Source organism: Callithrix jacchus, chromosome 5 (genome assembly GCF_049354715.1).
Source record: "Callithrix jacchus isolate 240 chromosome 5, calJac240_pri, whole genome shotgun sequence".
NCBI classification, from domain to species: Eukaryota; Metazoa; Chordata; class Mammalia; order Primates; family Cebidae; genus Callithrix; species Callithrix jacchus.
In genome coordinates this window covers 46,325,273-46,350,135 of record NC_133506.1, presented here as the reverse complement: position 1 = coordinate 46,350,135, position 24,863 = coordinate 46,325,273, and the positions used below count along the sequence as shown (strand labels likewise).

Below are 24,863 nucleotides of genomic sequence, written 5' to 3'. Positions count from 1 at the left end.
AGACCAGCCTGACCAACACGGCAAAACCCCGTCTCTACTGAAAATACAAACATTAGCCGGACATGGTGGCACGCATCTGTAGTCTCAGCTACTCAGGAGGCTGAGGCAGGAGGACTGCTTGAACCCGGAAGGTGGAGGTTGTGGTGAGCAGAGATCAAGTCAGCCTGGGAGACAGAGCAAGACTCCATCTCAAAAAAAAAAAAAAAAAAAGATCTTTCTTTTCCCTCAAGTATGTTCACTTTTATGACTTCTAAAATACCAGTTTCTGTTGTTATTTTTGTAATGCCCAGGCGTTCAGGAAGAAAGTTCACCAGCACGTGATCCGCTTTCCCTGCCTACCAGGCCACACCGTCCTTTGCCAGGGAGGCATGCTTAGGATTTCTGGGCAGGCCTAGTCCCCGCCCTCTGCACCTGAAGGCTCCCTTGCAACCCACTTGTCCCCAGAGAACTGTTTATACACCACCAGTTCCTGCTGCCTCCAGCATGAGCCATCTCCACCACAACAAAATAAACGACTGCGCAAAAAAACATCTTTCAGACTGGAGTATAAATAGTACCAAGTTGCAATTTTAAACCCTGCAACCTTCATCTCACAGCTGGGACTATTTCTGTGCCTCAGTGAGGGAGACGGGCGGGAAGACTGAAAAAAAGAAAGATCATCCCCCCACCCGAGTTAAATTACAACGAGAAAATATCATTATCACCCCAAGGGAGAAAGGATGAAGCCAAGAGGTCACAGTGTTAGGAGAGGGGGAAGGTTGGTTGTTCTTTCTGACTCAGGGGAAAGAGAAAGAGAGGAAAGGAGCGGGGTGCAGCGGGTGACAGAGAGATCCTGGGAGCGCAGGTGCACACAACACAGACCTGGGTCCAGATACGCTTAGGAACGCACAAAGTGCGTGGGAAGCCATGGAAGCCCATGCCCCAGCTGGGTGGGATGCCTCCTTCCCGAGATGTCTTTGCAGCGCTGTGCTTACGGGAAGCGCATCGCAACCCATCCTGGCCCACTCAGGAAGAGCATGGCGTGGTCATGGCACTGCTGGGTTGACCTTCCCCTCTGCCAGCTGTGCAGCTGGAACCCGATGGCTTCACCTCTGCATTTCACTGCTGCTGGCTCTCCTGTGACAGGAACCATCATGCCCTTTTGGAAGAGTGGTCAGGAGGTTAACCTGACATCCTAAATGTGGCTAACTCATTTAACGGATGCTGACACATAGCAGGTGCATGATGAGGGGCTGCTTTCCATAGCTAGCTCTTTTTTGTATTTTAATTTTTGTAGAGACAGGGGTCTCACTATGTTGCCCAGGCTGGTCTCGAACTCCTGGCCTCATGCAATCCTCCTGCCTCAGCCTCCCAAAGTACTGAGATTATAAACATGAGTCACTGCACCCACCCAATCTCTCTTACCATAGAATAAAAACAAGGGCTAACCACTGTATCTGAATTACCTCATTTACTTCTCACAAGAGCCCTATGCAGTAGGTAGTACTATTTTCCTCCTTTTATGGATTGAGAAATAGAGGATCAGAGAGGTTAAGTCCCTTATTCAAGGTCACACCGCTAATAAATATCAAAGCCAGAATTTGACCCTGAGCACTCTAACTGCAGAGCTAGAATGTATAACCAGATGTTTACTGGGGCCAGGTACAGTGGCTCATGCCTATAATCCTAACACTGGGAGGCTAAGGCTGGAGGATCGTGTGAGCCCAGGAGTTACAGTCCAGCTTTGGCAACAGGGGGAGAGTTTGTCTCTAAAATTAAAATTTAAAAAAAAATCTACCTGGGCATAATGGTGCATGCCTGTGTGGTCTCAGCTACTTGAGAGGCTGAGGCAGGAGGGTCACTTGGGCCCAGGAGGTCGAGGCTACAGTGAGTTGTGATGTGCCACTGCACTCCTGGGTGACAGAACAAGACTGTCTCAAAACAAAGACAAGATGTCTTTGGGGAGGTTAGAAATGCATTCCCTCAGCCAGGAACGGTGGCTCACGCCTGTAATCCCAGCACTTTGGGAGGCTGAGGTGGGTGGATCATGGGGTCAGGAGAACGAAACCATCCTGGCTAACACAGTGAAACCCCGTCTCTACTAAAAATACAAAAAATTAGCTGGGTGTGGCAGGGCAGGCGCCTGTAATCGCAGCTACTCGGGAGGCTGAGGCAGGAGAATCACTTGAACCTGTGGGGCAGAGGTTGCAGTGAGCCGAGATCGCACCACTGTACTCCAGCCTGGGTGATAGAGCAAGACTTCTCTCAGAAAAAAGCAAAGAAAAAGGAATGTGTTCCCTTCATTGCTGCTAGTCAGCTATGGTCAGTCCCCACCTCACCCCCTGGTACCTAATGAGGTTCCCAAAAGCAGGAGGGAACGTAGAGAGCGTTTGCTGACTGTCCTGTAATTGTCCCAACTTACAGGAAAGCACTCAGGATAAGCCAGCCCGCCATGCCCACAAATCACTCATGGGACAATTTTCTCACAGGATAATCCCCTAAGTGGCCTCAGAAATGAGAGTCCCCAAGCTATAGCCCACGTGCCTTTGTAACAGCCTGTGAGCAAATGGATGCCCTTGCTGTTCTCCGCAGCTCCCTGGGCAGAAAAGGCTTCACTCAGAGGGGAGGAGGTGAGAGGCTAACTGTAAGTGACATTCAGAAACGGCCGGTGGAGACGGTGAGTGGGGTTGCTTTATTTTAACACCTGCAAATCATGGTTTTCACTTTCCTTTCCCACATCCCCCCTTCTCACAATGGCAGCACTAGCTTCCCAGCTGGGAATGCCCAGAAAACGGAGAGGGGCTGGCCCTGCTCACCAAGAGACTGGCACAAAAAAATGCAAAAAGATCCTCCACCCATGATCCTCTCTAACTCCGCAAATGGAAATTCCATCGCCCCCTTGCTCAGGCCAAATACTTCCAAGCACCCTGGACTCTTCTCTCCCATCTCCCACCCCATCCAATCTGCCAGCAAATCTTCTCAGTTCTACCTTCAAAATGTCTCTACCCAAATCCAGCTGCTTCACTCTCTCTCCCATACAGCCAACCGCCCTGGCACAAGGCACAATCATCTCTTGCCAGGACTACGGCAGTAGCCTGCTCATTGGTCCCAGCTTCCTGTTCTTACTACCCTTCAATCTACTCTGTGCGGTCCTGCTAAAACAAAAGCCCTAGGCCAGGCACGGTGGCTCATGCCTGTAATCCCAGCACTTTGGGAGTCTGAGGTGAGTGGATCACCTGAGGTCGGGAGTTCAAGACCAGCCTGACCAACATGGAGAAACCCCGTCTCTACTAAAAATACAAAATTAGCCAGGCATGGTGGCGCATGCCTGTAATCCCAGCTACTCAGGGAGGCCAAGGCAGGAGAATCACCCGAACCCGGGAAGTGGAGGTTGCAGAGTCAAGATCACGCCATTGCACTCCAGTCTGGGCAACAAGAGCAAAACTCCGTTTCAAAACCAAACCAAAAGCTCTCCCCACCCAAATCCTCACTCTGCACTCACAGGGATGGCTGCAATCACAAAAATGGAAACTGATGAGGGCTGCGAGGATGAGGAGGAACGGGAAGCTCACGCACTGCTGGTGGGACGGGTACAACGGCGCAGCTGCTCTGATAACCAGCCCAGCATCTCCTCAAAAGGAACACAGAGTCACCTTATGACCAAGCAGTGTACCCAAAGGAAATGAAAACAGGCCAGGCACAGTGGCTGATACAGGAGTTCAAGTCCATCCTGGGCAACATAGTGAGATACCATCTCTCCAAAAAAAAAAAAAAAACTACAAAAATTAGCCAGACATGGTGGCATGTGCCTACAGTCCCAGCTACTTCGCATGCTGGGGTAGGAGAAAGGCTTGAACCCAGATGATCAAGGCACCATGATGGTGCCACTGCACTTCAGCCTAGGCAATAAAGCAAGACCGTGTCTCAAAAAAAGTAAAATAAATAAAAAAGAAGTGAAAACATATGCTCTCAATATTCATTACAATCAAAAAGTAGGAAAGGCTGGGTGCAGTGGCTCACGCCTGTATTCCAGCACTTTGGGAGGCAAGGCAGGCAGGTCACTTGAGGTTAGGAGTTTGAGACCAGCCTGGCTAACATGGCGAAATCCTGTTTCTGCTAAAACTACAAAAATGAGCCAGGCATAGTGGCACAAGCCTGTAGTCCCAGCTACTTGGAAGCCTGAGGCACGAGAATTGCTTAAATGTGGGAGGCGGAGTTTGCAGTGAGCTAACACCACGTCACTGCACACCAGCCTGGGACACAGCGTAAGACTGCATCTCAATTAAAAAAAAAAAATAGCCAGGCATGGTAGCTTGTGCCTGTAGTTCCAGCTACTTGGGAGGCTGAGGTGGGAGGATCGCTTGAGCCCAGGAGTTCTGTGCTGTAGTGCGCTATGCGGATCGGGTGTCTGCACTAAGTGTGGCATCAATGTGGTGATCTCCTGGAAGCAGGGGACCACCAGGTTGCCTAAGGAGGGGTAAACTGGCCCAGGTCAGAAACAGAGCAGGTCTAAACACCCATGCTGATCAGTAGTGGGATCACGCCTGTGAATAGCCACTGCACTCCAGCCTGGGCAACACAGCGAGACCCTGTCTCTTAAAAAAAAAAAAAAAAAAACAGTTTGGGAGGCCGAGGCAGGTGGATCCCAAGGTCAAGAGATCGAGACCATCCTGGTCAACATGGTGAAACCCCGTCTCTACTAAAAATACAAAAAATTAGCTGGGCATGGTGGCGCGTGCCTAAAATCCCAGCTACTCAGGAGGCGGAGGCAGAAGAATTGCCTGAACCCGGGAGGCAGAGGTTGCAGTGAGCTGAGATCGCACCATTGCACTCCAGCCTGGGTAACAAGAGTGAAACTCTGTCTCAAAAAAAACAAACAAACCCAGAAACAACCCAATGCCCATTAATTGATGAATGAACAAACAAAACGTGGCGTATCCATACAACAGAATATCATTTGTCAGTGAAAAGCAATGAAGCACGGACGCACACTACAACATGGACGATTCTTGAAAATGCAATGCTAAGTGAGAAGAGCCGGGCACAAAAGGTCACACATGACAGGATTCCATTTCTAAGAAATGTCCAGGCCAGCGCAGTGGCTCACGCCTGTAATCCCAGCACTTTGGGAGGCCGAGGCGGTCAGATCACTTGAGGTCAGGAGTTTGAAACCAGCCTGGCCAACATGGTGAAACTCCATCTCTACTAAAACTACAAAAGTTAGCCAGACATGGTGGCATGAGCCTGTAGTCTCAACTACTCGGGAGGCTGAGGCATGAGAATCACTTGAACCCTGGAGGCAGAGGTTGCAGTAAGCCAAGACTGTGTCACTGCACTCCAGCCTGGGCAACAGAGTGAGACTCCATCTCAGAAAAAAAAAAAAAAATGTCCAAAGAGAAAGGCAAATCCACAGAGATGGAAAGAAGTAGAGTTGTGGTTGCCCCTGTGGATGGACTGGCAGGGAGAGGAGGGAATAACTGCTAATGGTGATGGGATTTCTTTTTTTTTTTTTTGAGACAGACTCTCTCTCTGGTGCCCAGGCTGGAGTGCAGTGGTGTGATCTCGGTTCACTGCAACCTCCGCCTCCTGGGTTCAAGCGATTCTCCTGCCTCAGCCTCCTGAGTAGCTGGGATTATAAGAACGTGTCACCATGCCTGCCTAAGTTTTTTGTGTGTTTAGTAGAGATGGGGTTTCACCATCTTGGCCAGGCTGGTCTCGAACACCTGACCTCGTGATCCACCCACTTTGGCCTCCCAAAGTGCTGGGATTACAGGTGTGAGCCACCATGCCCAGGCCGGTGATGGGGTTTCTTTCTGGGTCATGGAAATGTTCTGGAATTAGCTCATGGTGATGTCTACACAACACAGTAAATATACTAAAAGCCAACAAATTATACACTTTAAAATCATAAATGTATAAGTGAATCATATATCGACTTTTTTTCTTAGAGACATAATCTCACTCTGTCATTCAGGCTAGAGTGCAGTGGTGGGATCATAGTTCACTGCAGCCTCCAACTCCTAGGCCCCATGGATCCTCCCACCTCAGCCTCCTGGGAAGCTGGGACTACAGATGAGCACCACCATGCCTGGTTTCAATTTTTTAAGAGTCCTTCCTCATCTTCCACCCTCTCAGGAAACACCTAAGAGGAGGCCTCCCCAGCCCTTCCCCATCTGGAGACTCCACCTCCTCCTGATCTCCATGCCTGCTGCCCAGCCCCCATCCACAACAGTAGCCACAGCCTCACCCCAGGGCCTTTGCACCTGCTGCTCCCTTCACTGGTGAAAATTGTCTCTTGCTTCCTTCCAGCTTTTGCTCAAATATATCTTCTTGGTGAGGCTTTCCCTGACCCTGTAGCTCCCCTATTCCTGGTCCTCCTTCCCCAATTTACTTTTCTTGTTAGCATTTGTCACCACCTAACATACCACCTGTTTTTCTCAACTTGTTTCCTGTCATCTCCTCACCACAAGGAAACCTCTGGAGGGCACAGATTTTCATCTCTTTCATTCAACTTTCAGTTCCCACAGCCTAGAATGAAATCTGGCAAATGATAGGTACTTATGTTTCAAAGATGGCCCTCCAACTCCCTCCCATCCCACACTGCTTTTGCAAAAGGACCTTGCAGCTCCTCCGGTGAAGACATGGGATCCATTCCTCCCCACCACCGAATCTGGGCTGGCCTGTGACTTGCTTGGGCCGACAGGATATGATGGGAGCAAGGCTCTGTGACTTCCAGTTCTAGGCCTCGAGACACGTCGCAGCTTCTGATCACCCTCCGGGAACCAGAAGCCACATAAGAAAGTCTAGGCAGCACCACGGGACAACAAGAATCAACAATAACTTAATTGTACATTTTAAAATAACTTAAAGGTCCTAGTCAGAGCAATCACACAAGAGAAAGAAAGAAAGGGCATCCAAATCGGTAAAAAGAAAGTCGAACTGTCACTGTTTGCTGATGACATAATCGTTTACCTAGAAAACCCTAAAGACTCTTCAGAAAGCTCCTACAACTGGAAATGAATTCAGCCAAGTCTCAGGATACAATAATCAATGCATAGAAATTAGTAGACTGCTATACACCACAGCAACCAAGCTGAGAATCAAATCAGGAACTCAACTCCTTTCACAAAAGCTACAAAAAATAAAAAAATACTTAGGAATATACCTAACCAAGGAGGTGAAAGACTTCTAAGAAAACTACAAAACACTGCTGAAAGAAATCGCTGATGACACAAACAAATGGAAACATATCCCAGGCTCATGGATGGGTAGAATTTATATTGTGAAAACGACCACACTGCCATAAGTCACCAAAAATGCAATGCAATTCCCATCAAAATACCACCATCATCCTTCACGGAACTAGAAAAAAACAATTCTAAAACCTGCATAGCCAAAGCAAAATTGAGCAAAAAGAACAAATCTGGAGGCATCACATTACCTGATTTTAAAATATACTATAAGGATTGGGTGCAGTGGCTCATGCCTGTAATCCCAGCACATTGGTAGGCCAAGGTGGGTGGATGGCTTGAGGTCAGGAGTTCGAGACCAGCCTGGCCAATATGGTGAAACCACGATTCTACTAAAATATAAAAATCAGCCAGGCATGGTAGTGTAAGCCTGTAATCCCAGCTACTGCAGAGGCTGAGGCAGGAGAATCGCTTGAACCCAGAGGGCAGAGGTTGCAGTGAGCTGAGATGGCACTACTGCACTCTAGCCTGGGCAATAGGGTGAGACTCCATCTAAAAATATATATATATTTTTCATAAACATATATCATATATATACTTCACATATATATGCTTCATATATATTTCATATATATACATATATATATATATATATATATACATATATATATATATGGCCATCATCATCAAAACAGCATTTTATTGGTATAAAAATAGGCACAGGCTGGGGACGGTGGCCCACACCTGTAATCTCAGCACTTTGAGAAGTCTAGGCGGCAGATCATAAGGTCAGGAGTTCAAGACCAGCCTGACCAACATGATGAAACCCTGTCTCTACTAAAAATACAAAAATTAGCTGGGTGTGGTGGTAGGCACCTGTAATCCCAGCTACTCAGAAGACTGAGGCAGGAGAATCACTTGAACCCAGGAGGCGGAGGTTGCAGTGAGCCGAGATGCGCCACTACCCTCCAGCCCGGGCGACTGAGCGAGACTCGAAAATAAATAAATAAATAAATAGAGGCACATAGCCAGGCGCCATGGCTTATACTTGTAATCCCATCATTTTGGGAGGCCAAGGCGGCTGGATCACCTGAAGTCAGGAGTTCAAGACCAGCCTAGCCAACATAATAAAACCCCGTCTCTACTAAAAATACAAAAAAATTAGCCAGGAATGGTGGCGGGCGCCTGTAATCCCAGCTATTCAGGAGGCTGAGGCAGGAGAATCGCTTGAACCTGGGAGGCAGAGGTTGCAGTGAACCGAGATTGCACCATTGCAATCCAGCCTGGGCAACAAGAGTGAAACTCCATCTCAGCAACAACAACAACAAATAGGCACACAGACCAATGGAACAGAACAGAGAACCCAGAAACAAACCCAAATACTTACAGCCAACTGACCTTTGAGAACGCAAATAAAAACATGAAGTGGGGAAAGGACACCCTATTCAACAAATGGTGCTGGGATAACCGGCTAGCCACATGTAGGAGAATGAAGCTGGATCCTTATCTCTCACCTTATACAAAAATCAACTCCAGATGGATCAAACACTTAAATCTAAGACCTGAAACCATGCAAATTCTAGAATGTAATATTGGAAAACCCCTTCTAGACATTCACTTAGGCAAAGACTTCATGACCAAGAACCCAAAAGCAAATGCAACAAAACAAAGATAAATAGATGAGACTTAATTCAACTAAAAAGCTTCTGTACTGCTAGAGAAATAACCAGCCAAGTAAACAGACAGCCCACAGAGTGGGAGAAAGCCTTCCCAATCTACACATCCGACGAAGGACTAATATCCTCAACCAAGAAGGAACTCAAATCAACAAGAAAAAAACAATTCCATCAAAAAGTGGCTAAGGACATGAAGAGACAATTCTCATACACAAATGGCCAAAAAAACATATGAAAAATGCTCAATATCACTAATGATCAGGGAAATGCAAACCAAAACCATAATGTGATACCACCTTACTCCTGCAAGAACGGCTGTAATCAAAAAATCAAAAAATAATAATGTCTCTACTAAAAATACAAAATCAGTGGATGTGGCGAAAAGGGGACACTTTTACACTGTTAGCGGGGATGTAAACTAGTCCAACCACTATGGAAAACAGTGTGGAGATTCCTTGAAGAACTAAAAGTAGAGCTACTGTTTGACCCAGCAATCCCACCCCTGGGCATCTTGAAGTCATTATACGAAAGTGATACTTGCACATGTACGTTTAAAGCAACTGCAAAAATACAGAACCAGCTCAAGTGCCCATCAGTCAACAAGCTGATAAAGCATATGGTGTATATACATACATATACCATGGAATACAACTCAGCCATAAAAAGAAACAATATCATGACATTTGCAGCAACCTGGATGTAACTGGAGACCATTATTCTACGTGAAGTAACTTGGAAATGGGAAACCAAACCTTGTATGTTCTCACTCATGTAACTGGGAGCTAAGCTATGAGGATGCAAAGGCGTACGAGTGATACACTGGACTTTAGGGACTTAGGGAAAGGGGTGGGAGGGGGTGAGGGATAAAAGGCTACCCATTGGGTACCGTGTACACTGCTTAGGTGACATGTGCACCAAAATCTCAGAAATCACCACTAAAGAACTTATTCACATAACCAAACACCACCTGCTCCCCAAAAACCTACTGAAATTAAAAAATAAAACAACTTAAAGGCCAGGTGCAGTGGCCTATGTCTGTAATTCCAGTACTTTGGAAGGCCGAGGCAGGCAAATCACTTGAGATCAGGAGTTTGAGACCAGCCTGAGCTACATGGTGAAACCCCATCTCTACAAAACAAAAACAAACAAACAAACAAAATTAGCTGGGCGTAGTGGCACATACCTGCAGTCCCGGCTACTTGTGAGGCTAAGGTGGGAGAACTGCTTGAGCCCTGGAGGTGGAGGTTTCAGTGAGCCAAGATTCCACCACTGCACACCAACCTGGGTGACAGAGTAAGATCCTGTCTCAAAAAATAATAATAAAGAGTGTAATTGGGCTAGGCGTGGTGGCTCACACCTATAATCCCAGCGCTTTGGGGGGCCAAGGTGGGAACATCACCTGAGGTCAGGAGTCTGATCACCTGAGGTCACTAGTCTGGCCAACATGGTGAAACCCCATCTCTACTAAAAATACAAAAATTAGCCATGTGTGGTGGCACATGCCTGTAATCCCAGTTATTTGGGAGGCTGAGACATGAGAATCATTTGACCTCAGGAGGCAGAGGTTGCAGTGAGCCAAGATCTTGCCACTGCACTCCACCTTGGACAACAGATCAAGACTCAGTCTCCCTCTCTCTCTCTCTTACACACACACACACACACACACACACACACACACGAGTGTAATGGGACTGTTTGTAACTCAAAGGATAAATGCTCAAGGGGATGGGATGGATACCCCATTCTTCATGATGTGCTTATTTCACACCGCATGCCTGTATCAACACATCTTATGTACCCCCTGAATATACGTACCTCCCATATACCCACAAAAATTAAAAATTAAGCAATAAAACTTAAGAAAATAAGAAGTCCAGGCAACTCTTCTGTAGAGGCCACACAGTGAGAGAAGCCCCAGAGGTTGAGAGGCCACATGGAGGAGAAATGAGATGCCCCAGCCAGTAGCCAGCACCAACGCTAGACACATGGGCAAGGCCATGCCAGACCTGCCAGGGTGGCCAGTCCTCCTGCTGAATGCAGCCCATGCGTGAACCCATGAAACAGCAGTTGCTTGAAGCTGCTAAGGTTTGGGGTAGTTTGCCACCCAGTGATTGGTAATCAATACAGTAGTCATGAATATTCATTGCAGAAAAGAAAGGAAGATGAAAGGGAGGAGGGAGAGAAGGGAAGGGGTGGGGGAGGACGTGCACTGCCTGGAAGAGCTGCGGCCTGAGAACAGCAGCTGGGGCTGCTCCTTAGTCCCAGCCTTGTATGTTATGCTGTGTGGTCTCAACTGCACCTCTGACCATCTCTGTGCCTCTGATTCCCCATTTGCAAATTGTGAGAAGGCTGGGTGTAATGGCTCATGCCTGTAATCCCAGCACTTCTGGAGGCCAAGGCAGGTGGATCACAAGATCAGGAGTTCAAGATCAGCCTGGCCAAGATGGTAAAATCCCGTCTCTACTAAAACTACAAAAATTAGCCACACGTGGTGGTGGGTACCTGTAATCCTGGCTAGTCGGAGGCGAGAATCTCTTGAACCTGGGAGGCAGAGGCTGCAGTGAGCCAAGATCATACCACTGCACTCTAGCCAGGGAGACAGAGCAAAACTTCGTCTAAGAAAAAGAAAATTGTGAGAAAAACAATCCGCAGACTCTGTCTCATGACAGAAGCTAAAGACGTCTACTAAGTCACTCTGGGTCACTCCCAGTGAGATGTGGCCTCCATATAAGAGAACTCTATTGGGGTCTTCAAACTCAAATGACACAGAAGCCATGTAGGTAATAAATACAAGAGAAGTGAGCTGTGCTGAAGATGGCTTTCTGCAAACTGTTCATTTTCTGTTTCCCACTTTTTTTTTTTTTGAGACAGAGTCTTGCTCTGTTGCCCACGCTGGAGTGCAATGGCACAATCTCGACTTACTGCAACCACCGTCTCCTGGGTTCAAGTGATTTTCCTACCTTAGGTCCTCCTAAGTAGCTGGGACTACAGGTGTGCGCCACCATACCTGGCTAATTTTTGTATTTTTAATAGAGATGGGGTTTCACCATGTTGGCCAGGCTGGTGTCGAACTACTGAACTCAGGTGATCCACACGCCTCAGCCTCCTAAAGTGCTGGGATTACAGGCACGAGCCACTGCGCCCAGCCAGTTTGCCACTTTTGACAGAGATTTCACTTATCTCTAGAAAAAACAGCAGTGTAAGTGGGGTCATAAAGAGGAGGTGACATTCAGCCTCCAGGTCAGGGAGACAACAGGGAGTGGTGGAGACGGCAGCAAACAGGAGACCCCAGGCCCCATTTAAATGGGGTGGCTGCTACCAGGCCCCAGCGTGTGCCAGGTAGGGAGGTGCCAACCCTACTTTGTTCAAGACAAACGGTCATCCAGATGTTTATGCAAATTCTCTTGATTTCAGAATGTTCAAAACCAGCCTGGTAAATTAAAAACACTATGATGGCCAAATACAACTGTCTGTAGGCTGAATGTGGCCTTCAAACCTCTGGCCAATCTGTGTTTTTAAAACACAAACACATATGAAATGACCAGAACAGGCAAATTTATAGAGACGCAAAGCAGATTCGTGGTGGTGGCGGGGGCAGTTGGGGAATGAGAGATAACGGGTGCAGTGCTTCCTTTTGGGGTCATAAAAATGTTCTAAAATTGGTTGTGGTTGATGGTTGTACAATTATTTGAATATCCTAAAAGTCATTAAATTATACACTTTAAACAGGTGAATTGTATGTATGCAAATCACATCTCAGTAATGCTGCATGTGCGCGCGCACACACACACACACACACCCCACTGAAAAATATTCTTAGAATAGCAAGGTCCATTCAGCCCAGGCAGAAAAAGCATCCTCATCTCTATGCACAAAACAAGAGATGAAATGAAGGTTGAAAGATCCTGGAAGCCAGGGAGCAAACGAAGTGATCCTCTGAGTTAGCATTAGGTATGAACTGCAAACAGGAAGGAGCTGGCAGGTTAAACAAAGACCCGCCGCCCAGAAGAAACGAGGGAACTCTTTCCTCTCAGGTCCGCAAGGCAGGACAGAGTTCCCATCCTGGTCCCCAAAGGATCCTTGATCTTAAGGTCTGAGTGTCCAGAAAGGGCTGACTAGTCTGCTCTAAAACCACACAGACCCTGACTTCCAGGAAGGATAATTTGGCAACAGTAACCAACATTTAAAATGCATGTGCCAGAAAAAAAAAAAAAGATTAAAAAGGAAAAAAACCACACACACACACACACACATGAAACACAAACACATACACACACATGAAAACACACACACGAAAACACACACACATACACACACACGAAAACACACACACACATGAACACACACATATACACACATACACACACGAAAACACACACATACACACATGAAAACACACACATATACACACATACACACATGAAAACACACACATATACACACATACACACACACATGAAAACACACACACACACACACACACACACACACAAGAACAAAAAATAAAACGCATATGCTGTCTATGGCCACACTGCCCTAAACATACCTGATCTTGTCTAAAATGCAGCGGCCCTCAGATGCAGTAATACACCTCCTGGGTATTTATCCTACATATTTGCATAAATGCAAAATGATGTATGTGCAGAGATATTTATTGCAGGACACTTTGTGACAGCAAAAGATTCCACATGACTTAACTGTCTGTCAACAAAGGAATGGTTACCTAAAGTGTCATTCAGACAGACAATAAAATTCTGTCTAACCGCTGAAAATAATCAGGTAGCTCCTGTGCGTTCATATAGAAAGGTCTCCAAGACATGAGTGAAGAGGGCCTGAGGCCGGGTGTGGTGGCTCACACCTGTAATCCCAGCACTTTGGGAGGCAGATCACTTGAGGTCAGGAGTTTGAGACCAGCCTGGCTAACATGGTGAAACCTTGTCTCTACTAAAAATACACAAATTGGCTGGATGTGGAGGTGCACACCTGTAATCCCAGCCACTGGGGAGGCTGAAGCATGAGAATCACTTGAACCTGGGAGGCAGAGGTTACTGTGAGCCGAGATCTCGCCACTACACTCCAGCCTGGGTAACAGAGTGAAACTCGACTAAAAAAAAAAGGTGGGGGGAGGGGGCCAGGCATGGTGGCTCACTCCTGTAATCCCAGCACTCTGGGAGACTGAGGAAGGTGGATCATTTGAGGCCAGGAGTTTGAGACCAGCCTGGCCAATATGGTGAAACCCCATCTCTACTGAAAAAATACAAAAAAAAAAAAAAAAAAAAAAAATTAGCTGGTTGTGGTAGCACATGCCTGTAATCCCAGATACTCAGTAGTCTGAGGCAGGAGGATCACTTGAACCATGGAGGCAGAGGTTGCAGTAAGCCGAGATTACACCATTGCACTCCAGCCTGGGCAAGAAAAATCGAAACTCCGTCTCAAAAAAAAAAAAAGCCTGATGCAGAGGCCGGAGGTGTCGGGAGGTAGGGACTTCCTTGTCTTACCTGCCCAGAGGGGGGACATGGGAAATGAACAGCAGGGGGATCTGGGAAGGAGCACAGGGCTGAGGACTGGGAAGGCAGTGCTCCTGTATCCCTCCACGGCCACAGGGTGTTTTGGATCTGTAACATGTGCATACATTTTTAAATTTTTAGACGAAATTTTTTGTTTTTGACAAAATTTTTTAAAAAACAAAACCAGCTAAGCGTGGTGGCCAAAACCTGTCATTCCAGCACTTTGGGAGGCCGAGGTGGGAGGACTGTTTAACCAGGAGTTCAAGACCAGCTTGAGCAATACAGTGAAATCCTGTCTCTTAAAAAAAAAAATATATATATATATTTTAAAAAAAAACTCCAATTTACTTTATTTTTTACATTTTTTTTTTTTTTTTTTTTTGAGATGGAGTCGTGCTCTGTCGCCCAGGCTGGAGTGCAGTGGTGCGATCTTGGCTCACTGCAACCTCTGCATTTCGGGTTCAAGTGATTCTCATGCCCCAGCCTCCCAAGTAGCTGGGACTATAGGTGCGCACCGCCACACCTGGCTTTTTTGTATTTCTTGTAGAGACTGGGTTTTGCCATGTTAGTCAGGTTGGTTTCAAACTCCTGGCCTCAAGTGATTGCCCACCTCAACCTCCCAAAGTGCTGGGTTACAGGCATGAGCACCATGCCCAGCCAACATGTTTTGTTTGTTTTTTGAGACGGAGGCTCGCTCTCTCTTACCCAGGCTGGAGTATGGTGGTGCGATCTCAGCTCAGGGCAACCTCCACCTCCCAGGTTCAAACAATTCTCCTGCCTCAGCATCCCAAGTAGCTGGGATTACAGGTACCCACTGGCATGCCCAGCTAATGTTTTTATTTTTATTTTAAATAGAGATGGCGTTTCACCATGTTGGCCAGGCTGATCTTGAACTACTGACCTCAAGTGACCTGCTCACTTCGGCCTCCCAAAATGCTGGAATTACAGGCATGAGGCAACATACCTGGCCTAACATGTTTGTTTTAAGGCTTCTGCGTGATGCTGAGGATCAGCCAGATGGGGAACCTTCATCCAACGCTCTAGGCAGACCCTCACCCAAAGCAAGGACATGTCCTGTCATAAGAGGTTGCCAGAGCCCTGAGGCAGGCTCCCTCCGCCGCTGGGAGGTTTTGTGGGTAGAAAGTCAGGCACATGTGAGAGAGGCTGCCTCTCCCAGCACCTGCCTTGGCCCTGGCTCTTCATGCCCTGGAAGGTTCTGGTGCAGGGAGGCAGCCAGCTCAGTCCTTGTCCACCTGGATGGTACGGCAGCCGCCTCCGGTCTCCCTGCTGCCACTATGGTCCCCCCAATTCATTCTAGCACCACAGCCACCAGTCTGTGAATCTTTTCATTTGTTATTATCTTTGAGACAGGGTCTTGCTCTGTCACCCAGGCTAGAGTACAGGGGGCGCTCATAGCTCACTGCAGCCTCAAACTTTGGGGTTCAAGTGATCCTCTTACCTCAGCCTTCCAAAGTGCTGGGACTACAGGCGTGAGCTACTATGCCTGGCACGAGTCGATAAATCAGATCCTGTCCTTTATGCGTGACCCTAGAACAGAATCAAGATTTCTCCCCTGGGGACCCAGGCCCTAGTGGGGCCCTGTCTACCTCCCCCGATGCTCGCTGTGGTCACTGAGGTCCCTCCACTCAGGCACCTCCCAATTCATCATCTTTCCCCTGTGGCCGGCCATCTGCTGGCAGATCTTTGACCTGTGGCCCTTTGCATCCTCCTTCCCTTCAGCCTGCATCACCCCTCAGGTGTCTTCTGCGTGGCATTTATCACCAATTAGTCACTCTGTTTGTCACTAGTCTGCTCATCTTCCTCCCCCGCTGTCTTGCTGGTCTCACCCAGTGCCTGATGAAGCGTCTGGCACAATGCAGGTTTGCCATACAATTTAAGAAACTAGCCAGGTGCAGTGGCTCATGCCTGTAATCCCGGCACTTTGGGAGGCTGAGGTGGGCAGATTGCTTGAGCCCAGGAATTCAAGACCAGCCTGGGCAACAGAGCAAGACCCCATCTCAAAAAAAGTTTTAAGGAATAAATCTTGGAACTACATATTTGAGACAGTAGAGTATGCCCTGGAGTACCACCCAACAGACTTTTTTTTTTTTTTAGATGCCGTTTTGCCCTTGTTGCCCAGGCTGGAGTGCAATGGTGCGATCTCAGCACACAGCAACCTCCACCTCCCAGGTTCAAACAATTCTCCTGCCTCAGCCTCCCAAGTAGCTGAAATTACAGGCACCTGCCAGCACGCTCAACGACGTTTGTATTTTTAGTAGAGACAGCGTTTCATCATGTTGGCCAGCCTGGTCTCGAACTCCTGACCTCAAGTGATCTACCTGCCTCAGCTTCCCAAAGTACTGAAATTACAGGCAAGAGCCACCTTGCCCAGACCCCCACTGCAGACTTCTAATCCAGCACCCCAAATTTGAATGCCCAAAGGGGACCAGCAGGTCACACAAGAATAGGACGCAAACTAGGAAGGTTCCCGTAGGCATACTATGTTTGCAGTTTGGACGTAATATTCTTAGCTTCTACAAAGAAAATGCCTCTCCCACATTTTTCTTGAAACTCAAGGCCGCCTTTGGCTAATATACATTTTTCTACTTTTTCCAGGTAGAGCTTGGAGAAATATTTCCCTTTTCTCTCATCCTGACTAGAAAAATCAAAAGTTTGCCAGGCACAGTGGCTCAAGCCTGTAATCCTAGCACTTTGGGAGGCCAAGGCAGGTGGATCACCTGAGGTCAGGGGTTTGAGACCAGCCTGGCCAACATGATGAAACCCAGTCTCTACTAAAAATACAAAAATTGGCCGGGCATGATGGCAGGCACCTGTAGTCCCAGCTACTCAGGAGGCTGAGGCAGGAATCGCTTGAACCCGGGAGGTCAAGGTTGCGGTGAGAAGAAATTGTACCACTGCACTCCAGCCTGGGTGACAGAGTGAGATTTCATTTAAAAAAAAAGAAAGAAAAAAGAAAAATCAAAAGTTCAAGCAGAGAGTAAATGGTAACTGGTAACTGACACTGCCTTCAGGATGAGGATGACAATAAGGAGCAGTGCAGCTGCGGCAGAGGGCCACTACTAGGGCACACGGACCTAGTATCACCAGACTGTTCATTTTAAAAAATAAATAAGAAACTCGGATTTTTCCAAGAAAAATTTCAATTTCTAAAACCCTTCAAGGGCTGAACTCTGAACCAGTTCAAATGCTGGATGAGGCCTCTAGGCCACCAGTTTGCGGGCCCTGAACTAATCTATGTGTGGTTAAAAGTACCAGGTACAGGCCGGGCGAGGTGGCTCACACCTGTTATCCCAGCACTTTGGAAGGCCCAGGCGGGTGGATCACTTGAGGTCAGGAGTTCGAAACCAGCCTGGCCAACATGGCAAAACCCTGCCTCTACTGAAACAAAAATCAGTTAGGCATGGTGGCATGCACCTGTAATCCCAGCTACTAGGAAGGCTGAAGCAGGAGAATTGCTTGCACCTGGGAAGTGGAAGTTGCAGTGAGCAGAGATTGCACCACTGCACTCCAGTCTGGGCGACAGAGCGAGACTCTGTCTCAAAAAAACAAAAGAAAAAAATGTGAGGGGAAGTTCATACCAGAAAGTGGGTGGCAGGGAACCTGGTTGAACAGAAAACCCCAGAGGCCCTGGAAACAGTAACTCACCTGCCAACCCAGCTCAAGGCACCACCCTTTCGCAGCTCCTCCGTCTGGGGAAAGCCATGTGAAGGCCAGGCAGGGCTTGTGCCCCTCACTTGCCGAATCTCCTGCTGTTTCACCCCCAACCCCCTCTTCTCTCTATCCCCCAAGACACCCCAGCTTCATGCCCAGGGCTTTTGTAAGACCTGTTCTCTCTGCCTGGGGTATTTTTCTCCTCAGCCAGCCAACTCCCATTCAGGCTCAGGGCTCATCCTAAGACAGTGCTGCTTCAGGGAAGACCTCCATGATTGCACCCACCCAGACAGTAACCTTCAGTTCACCCTCCTGAATCTCTGTGCACACACAGGCGCCTTATCTTACATCTGCCCATGTTGTGTGCTTCATAGCATTCATTACAATTTAGAGGTCTTATTTGTTATGGTTTTGTTTTCTTTTTTGAGATGGGTCTCCCTCTGTCACCCAGGGTGAAGAGCAGTGATGTGATCTCAGCTCACTGCAACCTCTACCTCCCAGAGCCCAGGTGATCTTCCCTCAGCCTCCCTAGTAGGTGGGACCACAGGCACACACCATCACCATGCTCAGCTAATTTTTGTAGACACAGGATTTTGCCATGTTGCCAAGGCTGCTCTCCAACTCCTGGGCACAAAGGATCCGCCCACCTCACCCTCCCAAAATGCTAGGATTATAGGTGTGAGCCACTGCATCTGGCCTTCTTACATGTTTATTGTCTGGCAGTGCCATGGGGCAAGGGCCTTGCACGTCTCACCGCCTGTGGTGTCCCCTCCAGGAAGGACTTGGAATGTAGAGAGGCTGAATGAAGCAGGCCCCACTTCATGGGAGGCCCAGGACCCCCTAGGGCTGGGGCTGACTGGACTGAGATTCCTACTGCTCTGTGGAAGAGGCAAAAGCGTCCCTGGGAGACAGGCTGGTAGGGAGGAAGCTGCTGTCCAGGCCTGTTTGCAAACCAGGTTCCCCTTTTCCTGCTCATCTGCCCCTCTGGAAACTGTTCCAGCTTGGGGATCTGCTAATGAATTAAGCTTTAAAAGGAGGCTGCACGTGACTCTGCTCTGGCGCAGTTTCTGTCTCTTTTGGTAAATAAACTTCAGCAGGCGTGTTAAGTGGGTTATTGCTGCATGGAGCTACAGGGAGTTGGGTCTCTTTATTACACGTCCCTTACAAATGAGCATTAGCAAATCTGTGACTGAGCTAAAGAGAGCCCTGAGTGAGAAAATGAAATTAATGCACGCAGTTTCTCTTAAAGACTATTCCTAATAGAGACAAAATGAATCTGGGACTTAGCCACCGGGCACAATGACATCTTGCTGCTGAGAGTAAGGGAGAGAAGAAACAAAAAACGCACTCAGGACGCTAAAGACAGTGAAAAGTCACAGACAACCTGTCTGTCGCTGAGTCCCTGGGACACTAGACCAAAGTGTGCCTGGGGAGCGCTGAGCCTCCCCCAGGACCCTGCCTGGCAAAACACAGCAGCCCTGAACCATTCATGAAGGATTCGTCAGTTACACTACATCCACACGCCCCCCTTTGGCCTGTGAGCACCTCCATATGCTGAGCCATAAAATCAACATAACACCATCCCAGTCACTGGGTCACTGCCATGACAGTGACATAGCCATGAACAGAGTTTGGCAAACTGGTGCCACACAGTGTGTGCTCAGGAATGGGCACAATTACCATTTCATCGTGGGACACTAGGAAGTCAGAGAGTCACAGGGACCCAGGCTCTCAGACGTGGAAGCCACACATCTCATGGGACTTCGAATGTGGCCAGTCCAAGCTGAGACAGACTGAAAGTCCAGTGTCAAAAGCCTGATTTTGAAAACGCAGGACAAAGAACAGAATGTGAAATTTCATTAACTTTTTTCTATTGATCACATGTTGAAAATATTTTGGATATCCTTTTTATTTTTATTTTTTTATTAACTAGAGACGGGCCTCACTATGTTGCCCAGGTTGGTCTGGAACTCCCTGGACTCAAGCAATCCTTCAGCTCTGGCCTCCTGAAGGGCTGGGACAACAGGCGTGAGTCACTGCACCTGGCCCAGATATACTGTTATTTTAAATATATTGAAATTAATTTACCTGTTTCTTTTTTTCTCTCTCTTCTGGATTTTCTTTGTTGTTTGGTTTGGTTTTGTTTTTTGAGACAGTCTCACTCTATCACCCAGGCTGGAGTACAATGGCGTGATCTCGGCTCACTGCAGCCTCTGCTACCTAGGTTCAAGCGGTTCTCGTGCCTCAGCCTCCGGGGTAGCTGGGGTTACAGTCATGCATCACCACGCCTGGCTAATTTTTTTTTTTTTTGAGACCAAGTTTCACTCTTGTTACCCAGGCTGGAGTGCAATGGCACGATCTCGGCTCACCGCAACCTCCGCCTCCTGGGTTCAAGCAATTCTCCTGCCTCAGCCTCCCGAGTAGCTAGGACTACAGGCGTGCACCACCATGCCCAGCTAATTTTTCTATGTTTAGTAGAGATGAGGTTTCACCATGTTGACCAGGATGGTCTCGATCTCTTGACCTCATGATCCACCCGCCTCGGCCTCCCAATAATTTTAGTTTTTTTAGTAGAGATGGGGTTCCACCATGTTGGCCAGGTTGATCTCAAACTCCTGGCCTCAAGTGATCCGCCCGTGTTGGCCTCCCAAGTGCTGGGATTACATGCGTGAGCCACGGTGCCCGGCCACCGGTTTTTCATATAGCTCCTAGAACACTAAAAACTGCATAGGTGGCTCACATTTGTAGCTCCAATTCTGTTTCTATCGGACAGTGTTTATGGAAACATATTCACGTAATTTTTAATTTTTAAACTGCTTTTAATTTTTATCTTTTAACATTTTTTGTAGAGACAGGGGTTTCCCTGCATTACCAAGAATGGTCTTGAACTCCCAGTCTCAAGTGATCCTGCCACCGCAGCTTCCCAAGTCGCTGGAATTACAGGCATAAGCCACTGTGCCCTGCCTCCATGTTATTTTTTAAATTGAGATAAAATTCACAAACCACAAAACTCATCCTTTTAAAGTGTACGATTCCACAATTTTCAGTATATTCACAAATTTGTGCAACCATCACAACTATCTAACAGCCAGAACATGCTCATCACACCAAAATGAAGCCCCACACTTTCCCACTGCCGTCCCTGCCCATCTGCCTGTGCGATTTTGAGTCAAGAAAAAAGCAAGTTGCAGGACAGTATTACAGCAGCGACGTTTTGTTTAAAACTCATATAGGCCGTTAGCTCAGTGATTTCCCAGATACAAGAAAAAAAAACTAATATAGACCAGGCGAGGTGGCTCACATCTATAATCCCAGCACTGTGGGAGGCCAAGGCAGGCAGATCACCTGAGGTCGGGAGTTCGAGACCAGCCTGATCAACGTGGAGAAACCCCGTCTCTACTAAAAATACAAAATTAGCCAGGTGTGGTGGTGCATGCCTGTAATCCCAGCTACTCGGGAGGCTGTGGCAGGAGAATCACTTTAACCCGGGAGGTGGAGGTTGCGATGAGGCAGGACTGCACCACTGCACTCCAACCTGGGCAACAACAGCGAAACCCCATCTCAAAAAAATGATAATAAGAAAACTAGCATAAATGGGCTAGCCACAATGGTATATGCCTGGGAGGCTGAGGCTGGAGGCCCAGCACTTTGGGAGGCTGAGGCTGGAGAATCTCTTGGGCCCAATAGTTCGAGACCAGCCTGGCCAACATGGTGAAACCCCATCTCTACTAAAAATACAAAAAATTAGCTGGGCATGGTGGCACATGCCTGTAATCCCAGCTACTCAGGAGGCTGAGGCAGGAGAATTGCCTGAACCCAGGAGGCAGAGGTTGCAGTGAGCCGAGATCGCGCCATTGCACTCCAGCCTGGGTAACAAGAGCGAAACTCTGTCTCAAAAAAAAAAAAAAAAGTTAACGTGACATGGTGGTGTTCCTGTGGTCCTGGTGATGTGGGAGGCTGAGGTGGGAGGATGGTGTGAGCCCAGGAGGTTGAGGCTGCACTGAGGTTTGATTATGTCACTGCACTCTAGCCTGAGTGACAAAGTGAAACCCTGTCTCAAAAAAAAAAAAACCTAAAAAACTAAAAACTGTTCTGTTCAAAATTGGTTGTTTTTTTTTTGAGACAGAGTTTCATTCTTGTTACCCAGGCTGGAGTGCAATGGCGTGATCTCGGCTCACCGCAACCTCCGCCTCTTGGGTTCAGGCAATTCTCCTGCCTCAGCCTCCCGAGTAGCTGGGATTACAGGCATGCGCCACCATGCCCAGCTAATTTTTTGTATTTTTAGTAGAGACGGGGTTTCACCATGTTGACCAGGATGGTTTCGATCTCTTGACATTGTGATCCACCCGCCTCGACCTCCCAAAGTGCTGGGATTACAGGCTTGAGCCACCGCGCCCGGCCTCAAAATTGTTAAAAAAAAAAAAAAAAAAAAAAAAGAGGAAAAGAAAAAGAAAAAATCAAATATATATATGTAATAAATATATATATGGAAAGATAGATTTTATGCATTTTTTTTGAGAGTTTCATTCGTTGTCTAGGCTGGAGTGCAATGGTGCAATCTCAGCTCACTGCAACCTCTGCCTCCCAGTTCAAGGGATTCTCCTGACTCAGCCTCCCAAGTAGCTGGAACTACATGCCCAGCTAATTTTTAAAAATTTTTATTAGAGACAGGGTTTCACCATGTTGGTCAGACTTGTCTCGAACGCTTGATCTCGTGATCTGCCAGCTTCCTCCCAATAGTGCTGGTATTACAGATGTGAGCTACCACACCTGGCGAGACAGATTTTTTTTTTAAGATGGGGTTTCACCATGATGGCCAGGCTGGTCTCGAACTCCCGACCTCAGGTGATTCACCCACCTTGGCCTCCCAAAGTGCTAGGATTACAGGCGTGAGCCACTGCGCCCAGCCCGAGACAGATTGTTTAAAGAGAGTCTCACTCTGTCGCCCAAGCTGGAGTGCAGTGGCATGATCAAGGCTCGCTGCAACCTCAACCTACCCCTGTCCACCATCCTCATCCCCACCTCAAGCAACCTCCTGCCTCAGCCTCCCAGAATGCTGAGACCTCTGGCGTGAGCCAATACTTTGCCTAGACATATACAGATATACACAAATCTACATTTGTAGTGCCGTGTTTTGGTTGTTGTTTTTTTTTTAGAGGGAGTCTCGCTCTGTCACCCAGGCTGGAGTGCAGTGGCACGATCTCGGCTCATTGCAACCTCTGCCTCCCGAGTTCAAGTGATTCTCCGGCCTCAGCCTCCAGAGTAGCTGGAACTATAGGCGCCTGCCACCACGCCCGGCTAATTTTTTTGTAGTTTTAGTAGGGTCGGAGTTTCTGGCTAATTTTTTTGTAGTTTTAGTAGGGACGGAGTTTCACCGCATTAGCCAAGATGCTCTTGATCTCCCGACCTCGTGATCCTCCCTCCCAAAGTGCTGGGATTACAGGCATGAGCCACCTCGCCTGGCCCTGTAAATGCACTTTAAATGTCCAGAATGATTTACACCAAACTGTTAATGCTGGTTTTCTAAGAAATGAGAATTAGGGTGGGAGAGAAAAGAGAGAGGGGTGCATAGCCTTTATTTTTAAATACTCTCGAACTGCTTTTGTGGTTTAAAAAGAAAATGGGTTGAAATTCTGGTCGTAAATAACTCCTAGTGAACTCGGGTAAATAACTTTTTCACAGCACCGTCGACAGATGCCTTCAGCCGGAAGGTAGAGAGTCTCGTTTTGGATTTGCTTTTCATTTGGTGCTTTTAAAATAGAAAGCGCAGACAGAGGCGTGGTGGTTTCGCTCCGAGCTGCAGCAGCGCAGCACGGCCTCGGGACTCCCCGCACAGCCGCAGCCTGCGGCGCCGCTCGACCTGGGCACCGCTCAGGGGCAGCCAGGGCAGGGGCGGTCCCGGGGTCCCCCTCCCCCAGGGCCGGCCTGGCGAAGGGCGGCGTCTCGGGACCCAGCGGATGCTGGGGGACCTGGGTAGGGAGGGAAGGCGAGCCTGGGCCTCCGGGGCCCCGCGTCGCCCAGAGAAGGGAGCAGGGGCAACCCGCTGCGCATCTCTGGGTGGCGCCCCGCAGCCACCCTCCAGGAAAGGGGAATCCCCGGGCCCCCCAACTCCGAGAGCGAGAGGATGCTCCAGCGAAGCCGAGGGTCCCTACTCGGAGCCCGGACCCCCAACCGCGATACCCCTCTCCTGCAACTCCACAGCCCCGTCCCCTACCTCGGCCCCAGGCTCGGGGGTCAGGAAGAGGGCGAGCTCGCGCGCTCCGCTGCGCATGGGCTCCTGCCGGTCGGCGTCCACGAGGAGCATCAGGAGGGCGGCGAGGTCCAGCTGGCGGAGGCTGCCTGGGAGCCCGTAGTTGCGCCCGGGTCTCAGAGCCCCGCCCCCAGCCCGCTGCATGCCCCGCGGCCGGCCTGGCGGAGGCGGGGCAGGTGCGCTCGCCGCGGCTGCAGCTCGCGGCTCCGCGAGCGCCGGGCCGAGCGGGCAGCGCCACCCAGTGGCAAGAGCCGCGCGCTGCGTCCGCCCCCGCAGCACCTGGGCATCAGGGCTTTGCAAACTAGCTTGCAGATGGCAGTCATCTGGAGCTCTTTCAGAATTTCCTAAGTCCGGACCACAGAGTCTCTGGGTTGGGACCTGGGCATCAGGATCTTTTGATGTTTGCTAGGTGGTTCCAACCGAATTGTTGAACCAAAGCTAAGTTTGAGAACTACTGGGGTAAGCTACCCCTCCCCATCGGAATCCCGGTAAAGCACGGGCTACCGCCCCCCGCGGACAATAGAACCCCGGGGAGCTTTTAAAAGCCGGGGAGCCAGGCCTCGCGCCAGGCCGAATAAGTCGGAATCCT

At 48.6% G+C, this 24,863-nt stretch overlaps 1 protein-coding gene across 6 annotated transcripts in view; it reads right to left on the bottom strand.

The window, feature by feature from the left end:
* BCAS4 (breast carcinoma amplified sequence 4) overlaps positions 1-24,496 on the bottom strand; it is a 90,243-nt gene extending 65,747 nt beyond the window's left edge. For all 6 annotated transcript variants that reach the window (XR_013535255.1, XM_002747669.6, XM_035298919.3 and 3 more), the window contains exon 1: positions 24,239-24,496. Coding sequence is in view for 5 of the 6 variants with exons in the window: in XM_002747669.6 (XP_002747715.1) it covers positions 24,239-24,418 (180 nt within the window). In the remaining variant the exon portion in view is untranslated. The remainder of the gene's footprint in view (positions 1-24,238) is intronic.
* Between the last annotated feature and the right edge of the window lie 367 nt (positions 24,497-24,863).